This window comes from Maylandia zebra, linkage group LG13 (assembly GCF_041146795.1).
Source record: "Maylandia zebra isolate NMK-2024a linkage group LG13, Mzebra_GT3a, whole genome shotgun sequence".
Lineage (NCBI taxonomy): Eukaryota > Metazoa > Chordata > Actinopteri > Cichliformes > Cichlidae > Maylandia > Maylandia zebra.
In genome coordinates, this window is record NC_135179.1 from 29,788,010 (window position 1) to 29,813,066 (window position 25,057).

General features: G+C 38.4%; 1 protein-coding gene across 4 annotated transcripts in view; it reads right to left on the reverse strand.

Annotated features, from left to right (window-relative positions):
- Positions 1 to 301: 301 nt before the first annotated feature.
- Positions 302 to 25,057, reverse strand: part of asrgl1 (asparaginase and isoaspartyl peptidase 1) — a 31,869-nt gene continuing 7,113 nt past the window's right edge. Inside the window, exons 1-7 of one of the 4 annotated variants that reach the window (XM_012920036.3) lie at positions 9,865 to 10,772; positions 5,305 to 5,500; positions 4,627 to 4,769; positions 4,157 to 4,311; positions 3,488 to 3,609; positions 1,960 to 2,070; positions 302 to 1,226 (exon numbers count right to left, since the gene is read on the reverse strand). In XM_012920036.3, coding sequence (XP_012775490.2) covers positions 1,021 to 1,226; positions 1,960 to 2,070; positions 3,488 to 3,609; positions 4,157 to 4,311; positions 4,627 to 4,769; positions 5,305 to 5,500; positions 9,865 to 9,990 — 1,059 coding nt within the window. In that variant the 5' untranslated portion in view covers positions 9,991 to 10,772 and the 3' untranslated portion in view covers positions 302 to 1,020. Of the gene's footprint in view, positions 1,227 to 1,959; positions 2,071 to 3,487; positions 3,610 to 4,156; positions 4,312 to 4,626; positions 4,770 to 5,304; positions 5,529 to 9,864; positions 10,773 to 25,057 lie in introns of those variants that run through there. The other 3 variants (XM_012920035.3, XM_014414377.2, XM_014414378.2) reach the window with 3 other exon arrangements.

The window sequence follows — 25,057 nt, forward strand, 5'->3', positions numbered from 1 at the left end:
GACTCTTATTTTAGATATAAGAGAAATAGAGAACTCCAAGAAGAAGCAAAGATAGCCATTACAATCAGTATTAACAATCATTATGTGATCAGCAGCTCTTCACAGACACTGGGTCAGTTCATCCGCCAGCACATTTAACACACATAAAGCAGCAAGGCAGCAGTTCTCTATAAAATTTTCACAATACTTGATTGCACAACGTCATCAAAGAGCAGATTAGTGGAAGCTGAAGAGGTTCAGTAATTTACACTGACATCACATTAACACAAAAACGGTAAAAATAAAACATCTGAAGATCACATTCACAAATATTTCAATTCAGTTTATTTAAAGTCCCCACACCACATTTTCAGTTTCCGATTTATTTTGCTGTGATTGCCATTCAAACATTCATTTAAAGAAATCTCACGAAAACTCTTTTTTTCAATCAAGAAATTTAAACAACTCTGTAATTTTATTCTTAAGAAATGAGATCAAATGAATGGCTTGGAGTTCTTAAGTCCTGTACAGGACCTACAGGACTCGTGTCCACTTTGCTTCCTGCACAGACTCACTCGAAACCTGAACTTAATGAACATACAATAAAAAAACGTTCATGGGTATTCACGGTTACGGTCTGGACTTGGTTTCTGGTACAATGCTGCCAAAAACAATCATCTACACATGATTTACTGGTGATTTTGAACTTATTGCTTAATACCATTTATCCTAAATAAAGCCCTTGCTAGGCCTGATGTGATTGGTGATTGCTAACATACAAGCACTAAGGCAATGTTAAGACTGCATTAAAGATCAGTTTTAAGAGTGTAATCTGAAATTAGTTCCAGCCTAGAATTCATAGGCTCTGTAAGCCTTTGCGGATAAAAACATTTTGTGTTATAACTTTGTGTTTTAATCAAATGCACAATGACCATCTATCTTAGCACCCGGATAAACTTGTACTGAATTTCTTTTGTTGTCCAAGTAGTATCAAATTCTCTCTTAAAAATGATAGTTAAAAAAAAAGAACAACAACATCCATCAGTTGATGCTTTGGGTGAAGTGTTCTCCAGAGTACTGGCCATAGTGCACAATATCCCTCTGGGCTGCAGCCCACGACATGTAGTTGCTGCTGAAGCGGGCAGCCCAGTGGCCCTGAGGATCCACTGTCACTACCCCGCCTAGCCCCCCAAGTCTGGACTGCATGCAGGCCAGGCCCAAGTCACTGGCATCTTCTACCGACCGACCTGACAAAAGAGGAGACACAAGAAACAGCACTTTAACTCTTTTTGTTTTAATTGAACAGTCTGGAGAGAGGCTCATTGTTACAGTTAGCATTTGTGCTAAAGTCAAAACTTGGTTACAGGAAGAAAACAAGAAGAGCTTTACTGGGATAATTGGTATACTGCTACAGTGAAGGACAAATCAAGGAAAAACAAACAAAAACCTAGGTCCAAATAGCTTCCAGGACCCCAGAAACAGTGCATGCAAGTCCCATGGGTAAAAAGGCTTAGTCGCGGCTCCTCTGAGGAGTTTTAGTTTTTTTCTGGATGTAAATAAATCAAATATGAGAGTTGAAGCTGTGTGTGGCAAAGTGTTACCAACTTCGCAGCTGGTTCTCAACCCCCTCAGCCACAGTGGCTCAGATTTGTGTGTGTGTGTACATGTTTAGACATCTTTGTGAGGACAGAAAATTGGCATGCTACTATACTTTTAGGGACCAACAGTCACTCACGGGGACAAGATGCCCATCCCCACAAGTCTGAAGGCATTTTTTAAGCTCAAAGTGTGGTTTTAGTGTCTGGGTTACAACTAGGTTATGGTTAGGCATTCATTTTTGATGGTTAGGGTCAGGGTAAGCGCTGGGGAAAGCATTATGTCAATGAGATGTATTTACTAAGATATGAAAACAAGTGAGTGTGTGTGTGTGTGTGTGTGTGTGTGTGTGTGTGTGTGTGTGTGTGTGTGTGTGTGTGTTACCTTGCTCCATGTGGAACAGGATGAGTCTGGCCAGTGTAATCTTCATGATGGTCTCACCGTGGCCTGTGGTGGACACTGCTCCTGACTGGTTGTCAGCATACCCTCCAGACCCTGACAAAGACAAAATATTTCAGCCATCCTGCACAGCTTACTGAGCTGTTCTCTGGATCTTCCTGCAGCTATAAGCAGGTTTGGAAGCTTTATGAAAACACTAGCAACACCCAGAGGCAGCCCTGGGAGAACAGATTTTAGCCGTGTCTTTAATGATAAAACTGACAGATGGCTAATGCTGCTGTTGTGTAGTCACAATTCTAATAATTGAACGGCTAATGTTATTATGTGCACCAGCCGAGCATCATAAAATTTATGATGACTGTTTAATATTTTGATGTTGTGAAACAGGAGCTTTACTGACCTCCCAAAATGCCTTATAAGGACCAGGGAGGTGTGTTCTGCTGCTAGTGAGAGGCGGGGGATATGAACGTTGTGTGAAGCAGCTAGAGAAGGTGCAGATGGCATTGCTTGTATCAACACTATTGCAGATGTAACATACAGTATATGGCACAACCTTACTTACATTCATTTGAGTCTGATCTCCCCACTGAGTTTGCAGTTTTGGTGCCTTTTGGAACATTTGAATGTAATATTTTGGCAAATATTATGGCCGTTTGTGCAACATTGTCGCAGTTGAAACACTAAATACATTGAGCAAGCCACTTGGGTGACACATGGGTGTCAGACTGAATACATCTGTCTTTTATATACAGTCTATCTACATGCCACCTTGTATGTTCTTGAAACAGCATTTGGACATTTAATACTGTCAATAAAGAGGCTCTGCTATGAAATGATGAAAATGTTGTTATTAAAACATTTTTTGAAGTCTCACCTGCACATGGATGCAGTTACACATTTATTTCACTAGATGGAAGACTAAGGCTTTCCCTTAAATTTGCTTGAACTGAACCACAGCAGGCAGCAACACTGTTGTGATTCAGACTTTTGGTTGTTGTAATCCATTGATTGAAATAAGTTCCAGTTCCTTTTGCAAAGCAGCCCACTGCTTTAAAACTTTGATTCTGCACATTTGTCTCTTTACTTAATGTTCTGCATTAGTTTTGGACATTTTGCCCAAGTTTTGCAGACAGTCTTTTTTTTTTTTTTTTAATTCAAGCATTTGTTTCAAAAAAATACTCCTGTCACTCATTTATCGATAGTGACAGATTAGATGGGATTGACGCAACTACCAAAAGCAAGTTGCTGCCGTTTACCAAACTAGACTAGGATTTAGCCACTGATATCACAGCATACACCTATGTTTAAATACAATTTAGGTCAGAAGTTTTTTTCCTGCTGCTGTCTAACAAAACATTCTTAGGTAACCTAGAATTGAATCAAATATTAACCATACTCCCATTGTTCACTAAATAACTATTCATTTAAGACTGGCTAAAGGTTAAAAGCTCAGCGAAGACACAAAAACGATTACAACTGCATGTAAATAATTACCAGGCATGTGTGAACTGACCTATGATGGGGGTGTCACCCACCCGACCTTCCATCTTGTTCAGCATCCCACCAGTGGAAGTTGCACAGGCTAAGTTGCCCTCTAAGTCAACTGCTACTGCACCAACTGTGCCTGCCTTCCCCCTACAAAAGAGAGCAGAGCAGCAGAACATATCTGAGAGCTCTAGTTCTATTTTGTTCTGTTTTGCTTTTTCCTCTCCGTGTGTCAAATACACTCAGCGGCCACTTCATTAGGTACTCTTGTTTAACTGCTCAACACCAACGTCTATGCAGTTTTCTACAGACTGGTAAAAAGGACTGGAAAAGCTCTGCTTCTCTAAGATGTTTGTTTTTTAAATACCCAATCATTTTGCTGACCCGCTGTTAATTTACCCAATTAGTTGCCAAATATTCCTTTTCAGTCTTTTTTTTAAATTCAAAGTGAGATAACATCTTTCTGGGTTTGTGTAAGTCCTGCAAAGACTCGCTTCCTCCCTTTATCTACACTAAGAGACGTGAGTGAAGGAAGTCAGAGTCCACATTATGCAACACAGTGAGCTTATGGATCAGTGCGTGCACGGCAGAGATGTCTATTGATCGGTTACATACTAAAAGGGGTCATTTCATTTCATATTACTTTAAAAAAATGAAAATAAATAATGCTAGCAAGCTTAAAACTGTTGTGTCTCACATTTGGCACTCCACAGGGTTGGCATCAGGTGCAAGGTTCTTCCTCCAGCGCATGCGGGAATACTCAGTGATGAGGGACTCCTGGGGGACCTCCTCGATCCCCATGGATCGAGCAAACTGATTAGCACCTTCGGCTGTCAGATACGCGTGACTGGTCTGAAGCAAAGATCAAAGTTCACACTGTAAAAAGTTACAGAGCACATTTGAAATACTGTGCTTCGTCCAGACTATACTAACGGTTTCAGTTCAAGCATATAGAATTTTGTTCTTATCAGAAGAAGGAATCATAGCTACAGCTGTAAACAGGCTGTAATCAGCACCTTTAGCTACATTGATAGATAAAGGTGCTGATGAAGGGAGAAAGGTCCTGTAGGTGTCCATTATGTATTTTCAGATAAAAATCCACAGCGGTCTCCACACATGCATGATTCCACACAGTTCCTGCAGTTCAGTCAGGAGAAACATGCATACCTTGTCCATAACAAGTCTTGCTAGCTGGATGGGGTTAGCTATGTTGCGTACTGCGGACACTGCTCCGCTTGCCAGTGTTTTGCCATCCATCACGATAGCATCCATCTCCACCTCTCCTTTGATGTTCAGCACTGACCCACAGCCTAAAATATGAATTGAGAAATGATGCAGCTCCAAGAATCTTTAGTGTCCTGCAGTGACATATGGCCTGTTGGTGTCTCTTAGGTGATCAGAGCTACACGCAGCAGGTTTACTCAACAGCTAAACTGTTTGTTTCTTCTCATCCCAACAAATTCTTATTGACTGCTTTACTTTCACAAAAGAGATACCACAACATCAGTGAAATATATAAAATCAAATAAGAAAAATTTGTGTGGTATATTGGTCATATTTTTTTGTGCAGTGTTTTTTTTAACCAATTGAATTTGATTCCTTGTGCAACCCAATATTTAAAATTTTCTTACACCATCTCAGTGTCCAAAAAAACAAAAAAGGTAATATATTCATTTCTCTCTGTTCATAGTGTCATTCATTCATTCATTCATATATATATATATATATATATATATATATATATATATATATATATATATATATATATATATATATATATATATATATATATATATATATATGGTAAGTGAAAATATTTAATAAAATTCTGAGTTTCTCCATTACCTGCATTGAAGGCAGGGTTATTCTCCATCTGGCTCACAGCCTCCACCACAGCATCCATGCTGCTGCCCCCTCCCTTGAGGATAGCGTACCCTGTCCGCACTGCTGCACAAACCCCTGAAATGGACAGTTCTATCCGCTCCTTTGGGACAAACCCTGCCCCTCCATGCACCACCACCACTGGCAAGAGGTCAGTCATCTGGCAAGAAGTGTCACTCAAATAATATCTGGTGAATTTTTCAGCATAAACAGATATTTTTAACGCACACACGTACACAAACACACAAACACACACACGGGTTATGTTAAGCAACAGGTATTGTTACGACCCGGCTCTGCTAGGCGACAGCGGATGTAACATAAATGAGAGGGACAGTCTACACAGTCTGTTCGAATCAACAAGTCCCTCCACGAATGAAGAATCCACAGCCTTTTATATTCTCAGGTAATTGCAGGCAGCTGTGTCATTGGTCTGTCGTACTCAAGGCTCCTGCAGCAGCCAATGGTGTGAGTGGTCTGACACGCTCTGATCTGCATGAAGTTGGGGCGAGTATAGGTCCGGGCCAGCCAATCCCCCGTGAGTCCTGGAGCACTTTGATTTCCATAGAGGAAGGCGGGGCCACCTGAGGCCAGAGGCCGTAACAGTATAAAAAGGCCAACCTGTCTTTTTTACAAAAAATAAGACTTCAGCACTGCTTAACAGATGATAAAAAAGCACAAATATTCTGGACTTCTGTTAAGAAACAAACAAAGAAATAAACAAAACAAAAAAATTTCCAGAAATTCAGAAACATTATCTCCAACTGGTAAATCATTTGCATGTTTTGGTCAAGAGCTTCTCTTTAACAGCGAGGTTGTCTTCTTGTTTTGTTTTGTTTTTTATGCCAGCATATGCCTGTTCTATGGGAATCCCCCATTTTGGTGCAAAAATAGGATTTTAAACCTGTCAAACTCAGCTTTCATTGCAGAGTCAACTAAATTGTGTGTGTGTGTGTGTGTCATAACCGCATTAACACGGCAACTCTCCGTTAGCAAGTTAGCTCAAGTTAGCCCCACACAGTGCAGCCCCTGTGCGTGGGGCTGGACAGCGTCAACACATTAACGAGCAAACTGCGCTAACGCACTAGTTCCCACCCATGTAATTGAGCATTGCATGGCACATCCAACATACTGTTTTACTTTTGTCCATGACGCGCTTACCTTCAGGATCATATGTCACATGAAAACCAAAATAGTTCCAAACGCCAGATCTGAATGAGGGTGGGGGAGGTTCAATTTGCTATGTTGCAAGGAGAGCTTAACTTCTGTCTGTCTCCCTGCACTCAGTGAATCTGCGCTCGACTACTCCGCCTAGGCTGCACTGTCGAGCGCAGATCCACTGAGCGCTCAACACAGACAGCATCGTCAGAAGGAAAGTTGATAAAATAAATTAAAAATTTTGAATTGTTCGATACATATGCGTACCGAACCGAAAGCACTGTATCGAACGGTTCAATATCGATACGAGTATCGTTGCACCCCTACTATTTACACGACTCCGTAATAGTGATGTGCGATACCACTGATTTCCTTTCCGATCTGATACCAAGTAATATTCAGGGTGGTATCGACGATACTGATCCGATACCGATACTTTGTGCAAAAACTTATTTTATTTATTGTATCTCAAATTATAGCATCATAATGATTACAGGGCATCAGATTACTTGTTCTTATTACTTAATAATGCAGGGTTCATCATATAGAAATAAAAAATCTGAAGTTCTGCCTATTTGAACACTTTGCCTGCCTGCAGCACTAAAGGACTTCATGAGAGACGTCTGTCTTGCCCTAGCAGCACCTGTCCCTCTTCTCCTCTTCAGTTCGCCTCAACATACGCTCGTCATATTCTGTGATATGATTTACTCTGAGGTGTTTGACAAGGTTAGTGGTGTATCCACAACCATACATGCCAACCCTCCAGATTTTTCTGGGAGAATCCCGGAGGCACGATTCTCCCGAATTTCTCCAGATTTTCCACCCGGACAACAAAATTGAAAAACCATATCGCAGAATTCATAGTGCGGCCCAACCAATTCCAGTTTCCAGCAATGACGGCAGCGACTTAGTTTTAATATTACTCTTATTTCTCTTTCTGGGTCGCAAAAAAAACTTTTAACATATTTTCAGGTGAGAATGTGTAAACGTCAAATATCTGAGCCGACCGACACATCATTTTCAAACCCCCGCGGTCTTTTGCTACTCGGGTTAAACAGGATATATAAGTCACTTTGATAACTTAAAAATGTTATTGTTTGGCTTTTTCAGTGTTTTACTTGTTTGTGATTAAATCGGTTTGGCTGAGATTAAAGTTATTAGATTAGATTAAATTTAACTTTATTAATCCCTCAGGAGGGTTCCTCCGGGGTTTTCACACAGCTGAATAAACATCAAACAGAAAATGATTAAACAGAAGAGTCTACGCCAGCGCCCTGTTATATCTAGATAGCAAGGAGCAGACGGCAGAGTTTCACTCCACCGAGGGAGCCTGTGATGCACTACCCGGCTTTCTTTAGACCGCAAAGGCCGGGTCCTCAGGTGGAAGCAGCCTCTGAATTTTGACCCCCCCCCCCCAAACAGGTCTTTTGAATGTCACCCTAGTATGGCCACAACACCTCACTCTTGGAGCACTTTTTTGCCACATGTGTCGCAAACCACGGCTGTGTCCCAATTCAGGGTCGGCACGCTTGAAGTACGCGCACTGTTTACTACGTACGGTGCGTACTATAAGTACGAGAAATGCGGAAGTGAGAGGCTTGTGAAATGAGACGGTCTAGCCTTCGTCATGCTGTTCAGGTTGCCTAGCAACCATGATACTAACCGCGAGAAATGTTACATACAGCATTGTTTGACAGAAATGAAGGAGAAAAAAATGTTTTGTTGGTCATTCATTTTTGTCATGACATCACTGTGATTAGTTGAGTATCTGAGGCTGAGACCACGGGACTGTAAAACATGATTGTTGGGCTTCATTTCTGCACTGAACAGTCATTTCAAGATTAGTTAGTAAATAACAATTAGCTAATGTTGTTCATGAGACTAAAATCATCTCACTGTGGTAATGTAAATACTGTATAATATGGACAATATTATATATATTGTCAGATTATTATGATATATATTACAGCAGTGAGCTTGAACTCTAGGTCAAAGATTCAAGTTGCATTTATTTATATTTCCTATCACCTTAAATCTTCACTCAAAGACAAGTATCTTTGACAGTGTGTATATAGATGTATTATATATGAGACAAATATTGTTCTTTTAATATGTTGGCATTACTACATTTGGCTCAATGCTTACACATATGTGTAAAAACAAAATGTACGAGCTGTGATAACTGTTTCTGATAGAATGAAGAGTAGACTGATATATTAAATATTCCTTTATTGGGTGAGAAAATCAGACCATGTCATAACTGCTTTAGGTCATACAGAATAGATATCAGAGCCTTAAACAGGCTGACTTCTGCTAAATGGGTCAAACTGGGCAGAGTAGAGGCTTTAAAACCAAGTTAACGCTGACGTAGTACAAACATCACTAATGTCCAGTGTTGGGGAGTAACGGAATACATGTACCGCCGTTACGTATTTAAAATACAAAATATGAGTAACTGTATTCTGTTACAGTTACCGTTTAAAAAGGTGGTATTCAGAATACAGTTACTTTGTTGAAATAAATGGATTACACGGCGGTATTTTCCTGTTTCATATTGTGGCGGGTCAGGACTGTTTGGGTTTTGTTTGACAGCTATGTTCTGTTGTTCCAGGCGGCAGCGTTACGGTTGCCATGGTGACGCGCTCTCTCTGCGACTGTGTGTTTCCTGGGTGAGAGAGCGCTTTTTTGTTGTTGTTGTTGTTGTGCTAAGCTAATAAGCCTAAAGAATGTAGCCTTATGGCAGTGTAGTCCGTGCTGCAGGGAGAATGGACTGCCATACCTGTTATGTGTCCGTGAGCGCGAGGAGGGAGGAAAATGTGAGTGGAAAAGTACGAGCTGTCACCGGGCAGAAACAATAATAACCACTGCAGCCAAGAAGAGTGCCTGACGAGCGCAGTTGTAAGTAAGCTATTAAGACTCGACTGTACACTGTGTTCATGTTTTCCTCCGAAACAATAAGTTCCGTTGGAGCAGCCTTTCAACACCTCTCTCTGTCTCTATTTTTTGGCTATGAGCCCGACACGGAACCGACGTATTAGCCAGAGGTCCCTTTACTACGGTTCGGAGCCGAGGACCTTCAGTAATAGTAATGAATCACACAGCAACAGTACATTCATGCAGTTGTAAAAAGCATGATAATATATTAAGTAATCCAAAGTATTCAGAATACGTTACTCTCATTGAGTAACGTAACTGAATACATTTTGGGGCATGTATTCTGTAATCTTTAGTGGAATACATTTTAAAAGTAACCTTCCCAACACTGCTAATGTCACATAACTTTGCCGACATGTGGCCAACAGTAATGTTTTAATGTTCTTCATTATTAAAGATTCGCACATAAGTGACATCATATTCAGTACTTACTTTTGACAGTTCAATCTTCGGCCGCTCCCTTCTGCCTTCTGCCGTATTTTGCAGCAAAATTATCCACACCCACCGCTGCGCTATGGATTGTGGGATATATGGGACCACGAAGCGTGCACCGGACATTGGTCGTGTCCAAAGTCATGGGTTGCATCCTCCTGAGGCCGCATTTGTAGACCGATTATGTCACAGCGACGCGCCGAAGGCTGTCCAAATTCGTAGACTCCTCCGAATGCAGCCGACAAATGACTCCTTTTCCCCGAATTTGAAGGATGGGTCGGGTGTGTCCTTCGTGTCTTACCATATCCCAGAATTCATAGCCAAACTCCAGTTTCCAATAATGGCGGCCGCTACTAAGTTTTAAAATTACTCTTACTAATCTTTCTAGGTCACAAAATAAACTTTTAACATATTTTCAGGCGAGAAACTAGCTGTGTAAACATCAAATATCTGCTAGGTTTATCAAGATATCGCATATTTGCAAAAGTGCTTCGACGTTTTCGGAGCATCAGCTACCCACCAGCTCGATAGCAAGCCGGGAGCTCGAGGGTCACTGAAGCCACCGAAAACAGCACAACATTTTCAGATCACGCGGAGTTTCGCTACTCAGGTTAAACGTAATATATAAGTCACTTAGACAACCTAAAAATGTTATTGTTGGGATTTTTTCAGTGTTTTATTTGTTCATGAGTAAATCGGTTTGGCTGAGATTAAAGTTATTAGATTAGATTAGATAAAACTTTATTAATCCCCCGGGTGGGTTCCTCCGGGATTTTCACACAGCTGAATAAACGTCAAACAGAAAACTGATTAAACAGAAGTATGAGACGGTCGAGAATTTACGCCAGTGTCCTGTTATATTTTAGATAGCAAGAAGCAGACTGAGTTTATGAGTCTGACTGAGTTTATGTAGAGTTCAGAGAATAAGTAAAAATGCATTTTTACTTATTCTCTGAACTCTACATAAAGAGGGACGTTTGACAGTTTTGAATGGGATAGGAGGTGCCGGCACCGCTGTTCTTTCACCTTTCCCTAAACAGGAAAGTAAACTAAATTTTTCTTTTTTGTATATATTCAAGTTTGATATTCTTAATATTTTGAACTCTGGTTTTTTTTTGTCCTACGCACATTTTTATCCTTTGTGTCGTTGAGTGTTAGAGGTCTCAGGGATAACGTTAAAAGAAAAGCAATGTTTTTGTTTATCAAAGGGCTAAAAGCGAATTGCGCCTTACTACAAGAAACTCATTCAAGTGACGCTGATGCCACCCTCTGGTCAAATCAGTGGGGTGAAAAAATCCTCTTCAGCCACGGATCCAACCACTCTGCTGGAGTAGCTCTCTGTTTCTACCGATGTCCAGGGAAGGTTGTGACTTTTCAGGCTGATAATTCAGGACACTGGCTGGCAGTTGTATTGAATATTGATGGTTCATTTGTGATTCTAGTAAATGTTTATGGGTACTCCTCTGTAACTCTAAATAAGCTCATGCTGGAAAAAATAACAGATGTCCTTTCCGAGTATAAACTTTTATACCACACAGACCATGTATTACTAGGCGGTGACTTTAATCTTGTTCCAAATGAATGGCAGGATAGAAATCCTCCTAGATACAGTATTAATCAGTGGAATCCAATTCTAACAAAGTTCATTGATTCAAACAATTTAAGTGATATACGGAGAGAGAAAAAGCCTGGAGTTACTCAATTCTCTTGGATTAAACCAAATGGTAATAAGATAAGATAAGATAAGATAAGATAACCTTTATTAGTCCCACACGTGGGAAATTTGTTTTGTCACAGCAGGAAGTGGACAGTGCAAAAGTTATGAGGCAAAAATTAGAATACAATAAGAATAAATACAGTACACAACTGTACAGAATAGAATAAAATAAAATACTATATACAGTAGAATAAAATAAAATAAATATACAATAAGATAAAAATAGAATACAAATACAAATACTATATACAACTGAGTAAAAATACAACGATGACAGAAAGGATTATTGCACTTAGTATTATTGCACATGTATGGATGTGTGTGCTTGATCAGTTAAAGTCTTTATTATGGAGTCTGACAGCAGTGGGGAGGAAAGACCTGCGAAATCTCTCCGTCCCACACCGTGGGTGCCGCAGTCTCCCACTGAAGGAGCTGCTCAGTGCTGTCACAGTCTGCTGCATGGGGTGGGAGATGTTGATGGTGGGAGATAATATGTCCAGATTAGATCTGTGGTTGGGCTCGACTTTACTATATAGATATGTTTCACATGTTTCCATCTCAGCAGCCCCATTGACAGATCACAGTATTATTACTCTTAAACTTAACCCTGAAAATAAAACACAATTTAAAAAAGATTACTGGAAATTCAATGCAGATCTGTTAATTGATGATGAGTATGTTAAGATGGTTAAAGACCTCCTCCATGAAATTTGCAATGATGGAACAATTGGTACTTACACACACGGATGGGAATTTTTTTAATTTAAAGTTAGAATTTTCAATTACGTTTAGTAAAATGAAAAGTAGACAACAAAAGGAATCTGAAAGTAAATTACTTTACAATATAAATAGCTATTGTAATAGACAGTTTCTATCGGAGGCTGATAAGAAATCCCTTTTGTCGTTTTTGATCAGATTGAACCTTATATTCCAAAAATCGATTCTGTATTCAGAGAAATTTGTGATTCTGATATATCACTGGATGACCTTAAACAAACTGAAAATGGACAAAGCTCCTGGTCGGGATGGCTTGACTGCCATCTTTTATAAATTCTTCTGGAAAGAAATAAAAGAATTTTTCTTCAAAACTATTAAGGAAATCATTAGTAATGAAACATTAGCAACGGCAATGAAACAGGGTCTTATCTCCCTTATTCCCAAACCTGGTAAAGATAAAAGACTAATCGATAATCTACGACAAATTACTCTATTGAATACAGATTATAAAATTCTTGCTCATGTTATTGCAAACGGATTAAAGGACAGCTTAGATCAGATTATTAGTGAAACACAATCTGGGTTCCTTAAAAATCGTTCTATCCACAATAATATTAGATTGGTTTTAGATCTACTGGATTATAATCACTTAATTGAAGATGATGGTGTGATTCTTTTTGTAGACTTTTATAAAGCATTTGATACGGTCGAACATCCTTTCATTTTAAAAGCTTTACAGTATTTTGGTAAAAAAAATTCATAGATTTAATTTCTTTATTATACTCTGACATCAATAGTTCTATTTCTTTACCTTTTGGAACGTCTAAACGATTTAACATCAGTCGAGGAATCCGTCAGGGGTGTCCAGCTTCTCCATTACTTTTCATTATTGTAACGGAACTTTTAGCTATTTTCATGAAACACAATCCAAATATTCAACCACTGAATTTGATGGGAGCCCCATTGATCATAAGTCAATTAGCAGATGATACTACACTGTTTTTAAAGAACATGTCACAGGTTCCTCTTACACTAAATGAAATTTCACTATTTTCAAAGGCCTCTGGTTTGTACCTGAATATTAGAAAATGTGAATTATTAACTATTCATGATTGTAAACCCAATATCTCTCTTAACATAGCTATAAAAACTGAAATTAAATATTTGGGTATTATAATCTCAAAGAATACAAATAATAGAGAAAATCTAAATTTTGAGCATATTACCCAGAAATCTAAAAAGATCCAAATCAGCTGGTTACAAAGAGACCTCTCCATCTTTGGATGCGTCTTGCTTACTAAAACAGAAGGTATCTCTCGACTAGGGCTGGGCCATATTATACCGTTCACGGTAATACCGGTATAATGTTAGGCAACGATAGGAAAATGAAATATCGCGATAGAATGGGAGTAAAACGCGCATGCGCAGTGCCTTTGTTTTCATACGCACATGGCCGATTGTTGAGTGAAACAGATGAACCAGAATTGGTTTGTAAAAATGGTGCAACTTCAGGGATGTGGAACTGGTTTGGTGTTTGTCCGTCAGATACACAACAAAGCACATTTTTTGCAGAACATGCAAGCGGCCGTCGTTATTGTCATATTTGTCGGACTAAGATGCTCTTAAATCTGGGAGTAATCTGGGTCCTAAACTCCGTATGCTTCAGGTCAAACAACACTGCAGCATCACTTAGAGTTAAAAACTGTCTAAATTCTTTCATCTTTAATAAAACGATCAGCATTGCTGCTTTACCAGGTGTAACTATAAAGTTTAACTTCCAGGCATCCATGAAAACAAAAGTTATTACATTTAACGGAGTTAGAAGTTAGCAGGAAGCTAGCGGAAGTTAGCTCGCTCGTTTCGCTAGTTACCTAAGCATGATATAGCATGTTCTGACTGAGAGATTTCTGAAAAAAAATCAAACGTACAGCTCTGCTATCACTTCCAACATAAATGAAGACAGGAAACTAAACAGCAGTGACGTTTGTAGGGTTACTGAAGTTGGGCTAGCTGGTATATAATGATGTGCTACGTGATCGCTAGCGACACAGCTATGTTAGCATAACATAAACAGTGAAGCTGGAGGACGAACACTAACACTTTTCCACTTATAAAAGTTAACGTGAAGGTTCTTCATGGTTAGAGACAAATGCAATCGCATGGCAGGATACTGTAAACGGACCAAACTTCAGTCAGGAGAACAACTGAGATAATCCATCCACAATACGAGGTTAGTCATTAATATACTGCAACAACATGGGAATAGAGCAGCTGCCAGAGAATTCAACATTAATGAATCAATGGTACAGAAGTGGAGGAAGCAAGAAGAATGAGTTTAATAAAGTTTGATTTATCTGACTGCTTTGTTTCGCTTAATGTGCCTTATAATCCCGTGCACCTTATGGTCCGAAAAATGCGTACTGCACACTGCAGTTTAATGTTGCAAAGCACCTCTTTTTAACTTCAGTGGATATTATACATGGTTATGCTCAGGATATGTCAGCCCATTTCTACTGGAAATGCCTTTTGGTTAAACTTTCAGCAAGGAATTTGCATTTGCACTGTTACATTTTTATAAAGCTTTAATGTACATAAAAACCAGCTTCTTGTTTAAGTGAAAATAAATGGAAGGTTGTCTTTTTGCGCTAGTAATATTGTGGAGTTGTATTTTGTCTCGCATCAATTATATCGTTGGTTATATCGTTATCGCAAATTTTCAAATATATATCGTGATAAATATTTTTGGCCATATCGCCCTGCTCTACTCTCGACTGATTTTTCCATCAAATGCTTATATGTTTCCAATAGACTAATCAATAATATAAATCAAATTCACTTTAATTACATTTGGAGAAACAAGCAACATTATATTAGGAAAAACGATGAAGTGAAATCATTTGAAGAAGGAGGTTTGAATGCGATTGATTTTGAGCAGTGGATGGTTCCATCAAACTCAAATGGTTGCAGTCTTTCATAAATAACTCAAACAGTATTTGGTTTTATTTCCCCAAAGTAATTTTCGAGACGCTTGGTGGCATTGAATTTCTCTTAAAGTGTGACTTAGAAATTTCCAAATTACCAATTAAATTATCCAATTTTCATAAACAGGTTCTCCAGTACTGGAAAATGATTTACAAGCATAATTTTTCTCCACATACAAATTCGATTTGGAACAACAGATGTATATTGATAAAAAAGAAAATCCATCTTTTATAAGGATTGGAGGGATCATGGAATTTGGACCGTTTTACACCTTTTAGACAATGACGGCAATGTATATTAAGATAATTATGGCTTATCATGTACTCAAAGTAAATTCATTAAAGTTGTGAAAGCCATTCCCCCTGCAATGATTCAGATGGCTAAAGCCAGTTTAACCTATTCTTCCTCTATAATTTGTGGACCGTCCTTAATTATTGATGATCGTCAATTTAAAGGAAAGACATGCAATATTACATTTTTAAGGACAATTCTAACCAAACAACTTTTTCCTTCTCAATTAAAAAGAAAATATCTCTTTAAAGATTATAATTCGAGGTTTTTGACTAAGTATCTTTCTTTTCCAATTTCACCAAAAGCAAAAGAAAATCACTTTAAAATCTTAAATGCCATATACCCATCCAAGGACTATCTTCACAAGAAATTCAATATAGATACGAACGCATGCACTTTTTGCAACACTGATATTTAGACTACAGAGCACCTTTTTTATTCATGTGAAAGTTCCAGATCTTTTTGGGATGATTTTCAGAACTGGTTAACCTCTAAAAATATTGACTGCCCTTCTCTAACCTTTCAAGTAATTCGATTTGGCCTGCAAACAGAAAATAGAATTTGGGATTAAGAACTTATTTATAGTTGCAAATATTTTTATTCATAAATGTCGCTTCTTGAAAATTATTCAGATTTTTGCTGACTTTAAAAATGAAGTCCTTCTATTGAAGGCTTCATTAGACAAGTGTAACTTAAATAAAGCTCACACCTTACTGGAATTTTTGATGCTGCTTTTCAACTGATGTAGCTAGACTGTGTGTGCGTATTTTTGATTTCTTTGTTTTTTACTTTATATGGAAGGTCATTTAATGTACTTGTATGCTGCTTTATGTTATTTCTGACCTATACTGTTCTTTTGTTCTTTGTTCGATGGCTGCTTTGTTCTTAACCACCTATATTTATACTTGTACATATCTTTTTGATTTGTAAGATATGCGCTGTAATTGTTAATTTATACAAATAAAAAAATATATATATTTGAATGATACAGTTAGCGCCCAGTTAGCTCCTAGCGTTTCTCAGCAGCTCTGCCTCCTTTTCGACTACCGGGACATTTAAACAATGGATAATCCGTATACAAACAAATTCATGCTTTTCTCCTCAACAGAGAGCGTTCCCCGATTGAACAACAGCGCCGTAAAATAAGAAGAATGGTGCCTAATGACAGAGTTAATAATACAGACTTTATAATATGTCACGCGAAGATTCAGCAGCCAGATGAAGTGTTTACTGGCAATTGACAGTGATAGCGGACATTATCATCACTTTTCCAACAATCCTCTCCACACAGACAAGCATAAACACACTCGATTATCACTAAATCAAATTTAACACACGTTTGTAATGACGCTAATTCAGTTTACAATAGGGTTCATTCGCTCGGTCAGCAGGTGGCGGTATCCTCGTACACTGGGGAGTAAACTGCCATTAAACGAACAGAAGAAGAAGAAAACCCTAGCACATGCGCGGTACGGTCCGACTTTACACATGCGCAGTAAGGATCGGGAGCCCCGATCTGTCACTATCTTTTTATTTTTTTGTTTTTGTCTACATTCTATTAAATGTTTCATTATCGGAAACATTTTAAGAGATACTTGTTATTCTTAACATCTTAACAGATACTCTGACCCGTAACTATCGTAAAACGCTTCGACCAGAAGTAGACACCTTTCGCGCATGCGGGGTACCGATCGGGTTTCCGGTACGGATCGGGTAGTGACACGGACCACGTTTGATATTTGGGGAAATTGACGGTGCATTTGGAGTACGCATTTGAAGTAAACTTCAAATTGGGACAGCCGTCGTCACGTGGCGGTGACGTAATCACACTCAAAATGCATACTTCAAGCGTGCGGTCTCTTATCATGTGTTCTCTAATTTAGGAGGCCTTAACTTCCTACTGCTCTGCAATTATAGTATTCCAAAAATACCACTGAAACTTTCTCACTTTCATCAACAAATTCTTTTGGCATGGGCGCTGATTTACAAACACAATTTCTCTCCACAAAACTGTTTTATTTGGAATAACTGCAATATTATTTATAAAAATAAAACTCTTTTTTTAAATAACTGGTTTAATAATGGAATAATCTTGGTTAGTCAGTTATATAGAGAAGATGGACTCTTTTATAATTACTCTGAGTTCCTCAGGAGATACAATGTACCGATAATGCCTAAAGAATTCTCAATAGTGTTCGATGCCATCCCATCTGGTCTGTCCATGTTACACAGATGCTCCCACAGTGCTCCACTATGGCTGAAATAAATGTAAATTGTACCTTCTGTCAAGAGCAACCTGAAACAGTTTCTCATCTGTTTTGGTCATGTAAATTTACATGTAAATTCTGGAAGGATTTCCACAAGTTTATTACTGACTTTGTTCTCCCTAATCTTCAACTATACTATAAGGATGTTATCTTTGGCTATTATAATTTTAAAGACAAGGACAATGATGCTTTCTTCTTTATAAATTTGGTTTTATTTTTTGCAAAATTTCATATACACAAAAGCAAAGTCCTCGGCAGAAAGCCTGAACTTCCTATATTAAAAATGGAACTTGCACAATATATAAGGACAATCTCCTCATCAAAAAACACTAAGGCTCTCAAGACTGTTAACATCTATAACCGATTGAAACTGCTAACTTGATTGTGGCTCTTGCAAACTTCTGTTTATTTATGTTCCCCTTAATTTATTTTATTTTTTGTACTCACTTTTGTCTCACTGTCCTTGTCACTCTTTCTGTTCTTCATTGTACTACCACAATGTCATCTTTTATTTGATCCCTGTTTTACTTGACTGTATGTCTAAAATGTGATAAATAAAGTTAAAAAAAAAAAAAAGCGTGCGGTCTCTTAATTGGGACACAGCCCACGTTTCAGCTGTTTGTTTGGGGGGGTTTTTTTCTTTTGGGGGGGGGGGGTGTGGGGGCCTTCAAACCTTCATTTAAACCTCAGTACAATACAAAATACAATTAAACAGTACCATAAAATTACATACCATAGTCAATCCAAATAAAAAAACAAAATTCAGAACCTACAATATAAATATGCTAGGAGGAAAGTAACTGATCAAGCCAAAGAATAAAGTGATTGAAAGATTTTGATTTTCTCACAAACACCAATAGTTTTTATAGCTTTTGGGTTAGTGGAGTTCTTAATTGAATTAAGATACTGTACAAGTTCAAAGGAGAATACATAAAAAGAGGGATGTCTTCCTAAACATTTGGACTTGTGAATATGAAATTTAGCCATTTAAATTAACAAGTTAATCATATATAATAATAATAATAATAATAATGGATTGCATTTACATAGCGCTTTTCGGGACCCCTCAAAGCGCTTCCTCAATACCACTATTCATTCACTCTCACATTCATACACTGGTGAAGGCAAGCTACAGCTGCCCTGGGGCAGACTGACAGATATCTGTTATCAAAGTTGAATTGTCTTTGGTTTTTGTGTAGACCAAATAAAACATATTTCCAAAACAGTACAAATCCTTTAAATACATTTTCTGAGATAAAAACACATAAACTCTGCCAAAAAAGATGTATAGTAGATTTCTTGGAAGTTTTACAAAAGCTACAGCTTGTATCAATGTCTAAATTGAATTTGCTTTAAAGATAATCTTTAGAAGGATAAATTCTGTGTATTAATTTATAAGAAATATCTTTAATTTTATTGGTAATTAAAAACTGATTAGGGAGTCGCCAAACTTCGTTCCACATAATACCATCTGACAACCGGTTCCAGAAAAAAATTACATATGGTACCGTGGTTATGCTTCTCTGAAATAAAGATCTGATAGATTTATTGTTGTTTTTAGATTGCTTAGAAAAGCAAATCTTGCCAACAAAAGTTTGTATAGGAGATGCCAACGGCCTGTGGAATGAAGTGATATTAGGTTGATTCTTAAACAGCATACAAACCCCTGATGGTATTGAGCCAAATACTTTTGTATAATCATGACGATTTATAGCTAAATTGAAATGTAAACAAAATTCTTCATAGGAGAAAAGCATACCATTCGAATCAAATAATTGGTTGACTAAAACAATGTTATTCCTAAACCAACTATCTAAGAAGAGAGATTTTCTTTTAAATAAAATATCCTTGTTATTCTAGATATAATAACTGTGTGGACTAAAGTTATGCTTGTAAATAAGAGTCCATGCTAAAAAAAGCTTGACGATGAAAAGCAGAGACTTTTATAGGGATTTTATCAATATCTTTTCTTTTTTTTTTAATTCATATTTTGGATGGACAGAAACATTAACAAATATACAACTGGAATAATCATACTGTCAGTTCTCTGTCCGTTTCTTAACAACAACCAACAAATAAGGACTAACAGTAACTAAGACAAACAGACAAACACAAAAAAAAACCCCCAAAAAAAAAAAACCCAGGAGAAACAAAATGATATACCGCCTCCTGGGAAACTTCAGCAAAAACAAAAGCAATGGGGGCAAAACACCCGGGTGCCTAAAAACAAAACATAACCTTGACCACTGATGACATTAAGACAATTTCTTCCCTCTATTGACTTTCAAAGTAAAAAAAAAAAAAAAAAAAAAAAAAAAGACAACAACAAATGTCATGAAAACAACATACCATGATGAAACCAGCGTCTTCCAACTGTCCTCTAAAATCTGGATACCCAGATCCTTCTCCCAACACTGCCTCAGTCCCCCCAAATTGGGAGAGTGTGCCTCTCTGAAGATCCCATAGAATTTGGATGCCCTGATTCTATTAATGCCAGGGGCTAGAGCTGGGCAATATATCGAGTTTTTAAAAAATATCGATATATTTTTATACGAGATATAAGATGTGACAATATCCTTTATATCGATATAGTCTATGTTACGTATAATTATACTTGTGGAGCCGCAAGTTTGCCTCTCTTTCGTCCACTTTCGTCTTTACGCAACGTTACTCGGCCTCGCCTCTCCTTCACTGAACACAACTCCCCCTCCTCCCCCATCGCTTCACCTGCAGGAAGCGACAAGATGGACACGGCAAATCTCCGTTAACGAGTTACTGCGCATCGCCCAGTGCGTGGGGCTGGACGGCGTCAATGTGTTAGCTAGCTAACCACGCTAACGCCATGCAGCCTAGAGGTGCTGCACGGACTAAAATCCTTTCATTTTCTCAAAAGTTGACAGCGCGCCTTATGTATGAATTCTGGTTGTGCTTGATGGCCGTGAACCGATTTTATGTGGAACACGGCGCTCAGCAATCTGTCAAAAAATGTTTTAATATGACTTTGCTAAGCTACGGAGCTGCACCGCTTGATGGATTGTCGGAGCATTACGGCTGAGCCTCGCGGAGTGATACGTACTGTGCTTCAACGTAATATTACCCTACTGTGTATAAGGACCATAAATGGCACCTGTTGAGAGACGTGGTTGCGAAGCGGATTTCAAACTCCAGGCTGTCAGTCACGCAGTACAAGTTGGGAACAGAGCAGCTTTGAAATCTGTCTTTGTTATTGTGCTCAGCGTCTTTTAGTTTACATTTTGACTGCACAATTGTGAGCTTTTTGTTATGCACAAAAACAACATTGTTTTCTTTTATTTATGGAGCATTATTATTTAATAAATGCTCATAATTTATTTTTGAGTAAATTTGGTGTACATCTGCTCTATGTTAATAAAAGTGCCTGTGTGACATCTGGGACACAGCTTTGACTAAGAACTCTCTTCTTGTTCTTACTTTATGGCTTTAAAAAATATATATCGAGATATATATCTTATATCGCCATCCAGCTAAAAAATATCGAGATATGAATTTTGGGTCATATCGCCCAGCCCTACCAGGGGCTACAAACAACTTCTGAATACTAGATGGAGGGTCTGGATTATTATTCAAAATGGTTTTAATACAGTGTCTTATTTGAAAAAACCTCCAAATTTCCCTTGGATCCAGATTGAATTCTCGTCTGATTTCTGCAAACGATTTCATGCCAGTCTGCCCAAATAAATCCCCCATCTGATTGATACCTGTCCTAGCCCAAGCCTCCCACCAGACCGGTTTCTTACCAATTAATATTTTCTTATTATACCAGATAGAGGCTCTAGCGGTAAGATAAGGGCTAATGTTGGTATATTGGGGAGCTCTAAACAAGGTCTCTTGCATGAAAGCCAATACTGGATCTTTAAACGGTACTGGTCTTCCCTTCTGAGTAAGGAAGGCCTCTAAAGACGAAGGAGCCACAAGACTTTCCTCAATCGCAACCCATGATGGCTTCTCAGTAAAGGAATTATGTATCTTAACTAACAGAGAGGGAGAAAGCATAATGATACCAGACCATCTCGGACAATGCCAACCCACCACTCTCTTTAGCAGCATATAATTTGGACCGATTAAAAGATGGCTTTTTGCCTGCCCACACAAAACCCTCCACACATGTATTATAAAGCTTTAGCAAGTTATGTGGGACTGCTATCGGTAACATGTGAAGAAAGTACTGAAGTTTAGGGGCAATAATCATCTTCACCAAATTAATTCTGCCCAAAAGGGACAGAATTATTTTAACCCAATTCTGCAACAGCGGACGAATGTTTTGAATCACTGGGGAGATGTTTACTTGCATTATGTTGTCTAAATCAGGGGTCAGTTTAATCCCTAAGTAAGTCAAACCCTCGGGCATCCACTTGAAATGCCATGAGCTCCTCATAACTGGCGGACACAATTTAGAAATGGGCATAACTTCCGACTTAGACCAATTTATGGTGTAGCCAGAGATTACAGAAAAGGAATCAATAATTGAGGAAATTGCAGGAATGGCCTGTTCTGGGTTACTTGAGATCAGTAAAATGTCACCTGCATACAAAAAGGTTTTGTGTTCTTCTTGACCCATATCCAACCCTCTGATTTTCTTACATTCACGTAATGCAATAGCCAAAGGCTCCAAAAACAGGGCAAAAATGAGAGGTGATAAGGGTGAACCTTGTCTAGTACCCCGACTTAACGAAAAGGAGGGTGACATTATCCCATTGGTAATAACTGTAGCCATTGGATCTGTGTATACCACCCGAATCCACTGCCTAAAAAAGGGACCAAAACCGAATCTCTTCAACGTATAAAACAGAAAGGGATACTCAACTTTATCGAAGGCCTTCTCTGCATCTAAGGAGAACGCGACGACAGGGTCTAAATTAGTCCTGCTCTTCCAGAATATGTGCAATAACCTACGTAGATTATCTGCAGAACTTCTGTTTTTCACAAAACCGAGTATCTTAGAAATAATTTTTTCGTCCACATTAATTAATGAAATTGGGCGATAATTCCCACAATACTGTGGGTCTTTCCCTTTTTTATGTAATAACGTGATCACTGCCGATCGCATACTAAATGGTATAGTCTCCCTCTTTGAAACGCATCTTGATATACTGACAGTAGTCTTGGAGCTAATTCGTCCACAAACACCTTATAAAAATCTGATGGAAATCCATCGTTGCCTGGAGATTTGCCCAATCTAAGACTGCCAATTGCCTGCTTAACTTCAATTAGTGTAATCTTACCTTCTAATACAATTCTTTGATCTTCAGACAGGCTGGGAATTTTAATAGAAGAGAAGAAATCTGACAGCCTCTGTTCCTCCACCAATCCATTAGAGGTGTAAAGCTCCTGATAAAATTTATTAAAAATATCATTAATTTCTTTTTTACTGGTGGTCAACTTATTATTATTACTAGGAACAAAAATAGATGGTATAAGGTTGCTAGATTTTATCTGCTTAACCCTGTGTGAGATTATAATATTATTTTATGCCATGTTATACCCCTAATTAAAGATTGTGAATTATTATGTAGTTTTAGTTTGCATTATTCTCCTGAATTAGAAGAAGGTGATAACTATTGCATTTGTTAAACTGATTTGCATTACATTAGACTGCTAATTTATTGTGAATGAATGATATTGTTATATGATGCATTATACTGCTGAGTTATAAGAAATACTGTTCGCAGAAAGTCATTGCCTTATTTGTCTGAGTAGAAGAGAACAGAACATACTGGAGTTTTCTGCCCCATCTCAGCAGGAGCAGATAAACAGGGAGTCGTAGCTTAGGCGCTGTGTGAGAGAAAGAATGTGAATGTTTAGGCTTTTATGATTAGGTGGGGGCCACTAGAGGCTATAAGAGGTTGATCAATGCTCCACCATTTTGAGATCTGATGCTGTCTGCGTACGGTGTCCATCTCCCACGCATGTGATCATTAAAATCATCGTTTGACTCAACCCGGCCGGACCAGTGTTGTTATTGTGGTTTTTCCTCTTGTATCCATCCCCAATATTTGAATCCGTAACACTTGTGTGCCAACATTTTACCTGTTCTCTCCACTTGTTCAAAATACTTCTGATTTAGACAAAACATTGCATATTCCGCTTTTTTCTCCAGTATACTATTCATCTCAAATTTAAATTTTATTAATTTGTTCCATAAATCCCTCTCTGGGTGCAGCATGTGTTGTTTTTCAAGCTCCTTGATATCCTGTTCCAGCTTCATCAGCTTGTCCCTCTCAGCTTTTTTAATCAAGGAGCAATTTGGATAAGGCGCCCCCTCAAACAGGCCTTAAAAGCGTCCCAGGTCATTCCAACGTCGTCAATAGAGCCCTCATTGTGCAACCAAAACTCCTTTATCATTTCCCTTATACATTCACAATGACCCTTATTCTTCAATAATGAGTTATTCAAACGCCACCTAGGTGACGGTTTAATATTATCAGTACCAGAAAGAACAAGGTCAATGGGAGCATGATCCGAAACAGCAATATTACCAATAGAGGACCCAATAGTTTGACTTGCCAGAGAACGGGACACCAAGAAGTAGTCTATCCTGGAGTAGGTTGAGTGAGGATGCGAAAAAAAAAGTATAATCTCTTTCTTGAGGATGAAGAAGTCTCCATATATCTACCAGGCTCAATTCCTCTGACATCACGTCCACCGCAACATTAACTGGGTCCTTACTTAGTCCAGTACGAGAGGATTTATCCAACAATACATCCCTGACCTGGTTAAAATCTCCCCCAATTACAATATTTGTATTACCTATAGTCCGCACCATGTTACATACTTCATGAAAGAATTGTGGCTGAGGAGAATTGGGAGCATATATGTTGACCAATGTCATTTTCCGCCCCTGTAAACATGCATCCAAAACCACCCATCTACCCTCCTGATCTGTATAATGCTTAAAAACCTGAAAATCCAAATTTCTTCTGATCGATATGACCACCCCTCTTTTTCTAGCCGAAAATGCAGTAAAATAAACTTGCGCCACCCAATCTCTTTTAAGCTTTAATGATTCCACCTCATCGAGATGGGTCTCCTGAATCAGGGCTATGTCTGTCTTTTTCTGCTTCAAGTATGTGAGGATTTTCTTCCTTTTAATAACATTATGACAACCCGCTATATTCCACGACACTATTTTACATAACTCCATAACACCACGCGAGCCAAATTATTGTACAGATTTATCCAG